The 2,500-nt window shown below is 38.9% G+C and overlaps 1 protein-coding gene across 1 annotated transcript in view; it reads right to left on the reverse strand.

Annotated features, from left to right (window-relative positions):
* grid2 (glutamate receptor, ionotropic, delta 2) overlaps positions 1–2,500 on the reverse strand; it is a gene marked incomplete at both ends in the record, with an annotated part of 557,550 nt that overhangs the window by 233,857 nt on the left and 321,193 nt on the right. The window contains 1 exon segment of the mRNA XM_080004041.1: positions 1,236–1,441. Within this exon segment, the coding sequence (XP_079860167.1) occupies positions 1,236–1,441 (206 nt within the window).

Below are 2,500 nucleotides of genomic sequence, written 5' to 3' on the forward strand. Positions count from 1 at the left end.
TAGCCACAATGGCCGGAATGTCTTCATCCCTCAAATATTCATAGGATTACATTTTTGGTTCTTCTTTCTAAACCGTGATGTCACAGTTTAGCCTATTCTAAATTCAGATTTGAAAAGATGAATGTAATATTCTAAAATATCTCCATCACTGCACACCAAATTAAAAAAATAAATAAACTCACCTCATTCAAAATGTAAACAAATACTACTACTACTCAGAATAATAATCATTGTTATTATTATTATTATTATTATTATTATTATTATTATTATTATTATTATTATTATTATTATAAAGGGATATATCATATTATAATATAGTATATTATATCATGTTATGTTATGTTATAAGGGTTAAATGATATTACTATTATAAAGGGTTATGTTATATTCTATCATATTATATTAAAAGGGTTATTGTTAATTGTGATGAGCGAATGCATTGGCACAGAAATCAGCTGGACTTGGATTTAAGCATTTTCCTAAGCTGTTTCCGGAAAAAAGAATGGCAGTAAAGACGATTCATCCAAAACAGGAAAAATGACAAAAAAGATATGTCTTGTCATTTGTGGTTTCAAAGTAAAGACTGTCTAATGGTGAGTTTTAGAAGGAACTCCTTGTTCTATTTCCCATGTTTGCTTCTTCCATTCACATGTAATCGCTCGGCAGCTCGTCTCAATAAGCAAACTGCATTCTGTGATAATGAAATTGTTTCCAACGACAGCTCACTGATTGATTGATGGGGTTTGGTTGCGTGTAATGTAGTGCAAAACTTTAGTGCCATCCCATAATTCATCACAAGCATTGTCTTTCTCCTTTTTTTTTTTTTTTTGCTGCCGCGCTACCTACCGCAGTTTGATTGCGGTCGCTGAGTAGAAGCCTCTCTGAAGCTGGATCTGCATTATGAGTTATCGCTGTGAGACTTTTATTTCGCCACGCCATCCAATATCATAAGACTTTGCAATATTGCTGAAGACAACTTGTTTTCAAATCTCACAAAATGCTGCGTAATATCACGCAACCTTCAGGATATTCATCACACACTGTTGTAAACATTTCACGCCTAGCCCCAAAGAAGAAAATCATAACTCGCACACAGCATAAATCCTTCTCACTGCAGCTTTGGAACTGAACCCCGGGGATGGTTGATGATGATGTGTGTGTGTGTGTGTGTGTGTGTGTGTGTGTGTGTGTGTGTGTGTGTGTGTGTGTGTGTGTGTGTGTGCGGCCCCTACCTCTGTGATAAAGGCCTTGGCGGTGGCGGGGCTCATGAACAGCACGGCGCGGCGCAGCGTGTCCCGGTAGCGGTGCAGCTCCTCCACCCGCATGGTCCTGAACAGGCTGGTGATCATCATGTTGATGTTGGACTCCACCTTCTGCAGGGACACGTCCATGCCCTGCTGGGACGTGCGGTCCAAGAAGTCCTCGATGCCGCGGATATCTGGATGGGGGAGGAGGGAGAAGAAGGTTTTGAGATGTTTGGGATACAGAAGAAAAGCCACTGACGTGGTTATTGACGCCACGCTGGCGGGGAGGAGGGTGCTCCGTCACGTTGGATGCATCTGGAGCTCAGAATAGAGATGCTGGGAGTCGAGAAAGATGTCAAAGAAGATTGTGTCACTCCACGCATCATATAATTTAACGTTAGATGCTTTTGTTCAAAGCCACTCACAATAGGCACATTTGTGACAGTATGTCATGTCTTTGCATTGTTTCCCTGTCTCAACTGATTCAACTCCTCCCGGAAAACTTTAAATACCCGCCATCAAATGTCATATTGAAATCACCTGATTAAGGCTGCAGAGCTGAAGCTCTGGGTGTTTAACTCTCGTATATTTTTACACAAATTACATAATATCTCATGGTAGCTCACAGTAGTTTGGTTACAGCAATATTATTGGTTATATTATAACCAAACTACTTGGAAGACTCCATGAGCCTGGTACAACATTAACTTCACTAAGCCTTTAAGTCTCGGCAGAGCAGCAGGTTATTCTTACATTCTCCACTGAAGAGAGCTGGAGCTCGGAATTAAAATTTAAATGTAAAAAATCAAAACTTTTTTTTTAATTTCAAATGTTCACATTAGTAGAATTTTCGAAATATGGATGTAAAGAACAATAAAAACCAGAACGATAAAAACAAAAACAAATAAATAACTAAATAACTTCAACATAGTCACATTTTAAATTACCCACATCATAAGGTCAGTGCTCATCAACCTCCTGGTTGATTCAAAGCATCAAATCGAATAATAACGGAATAATAACGAGCAACTTCGGGTCAAAGAAGTACCTGTTTCCATTGCGTTATTTGTCCTTTCCCAAATAACATATTCAGATACACCCCTACCCTACTTACCAATGTCTTACTGTCTTTTTTCTCTTTTTAACATCCAGATGGATGACTTTAACTTCAAGCATGTCACAAATATCAGTCATGCAACTTAATGGAGCACCTTTTGGGAGGTTTCCGACTGAGGTGTCGTTGCAAATCGGCT

This window comes from Zeus faber (assembly GCF_960531495.2).
Source record: "Zeus faber genome assembly, chromosome: 7".
NCBI lineage: Eukaryota > Metazoa > Chordata > Actinopteri > Zeiformes > Zeidae > Zeus > Zeus faber.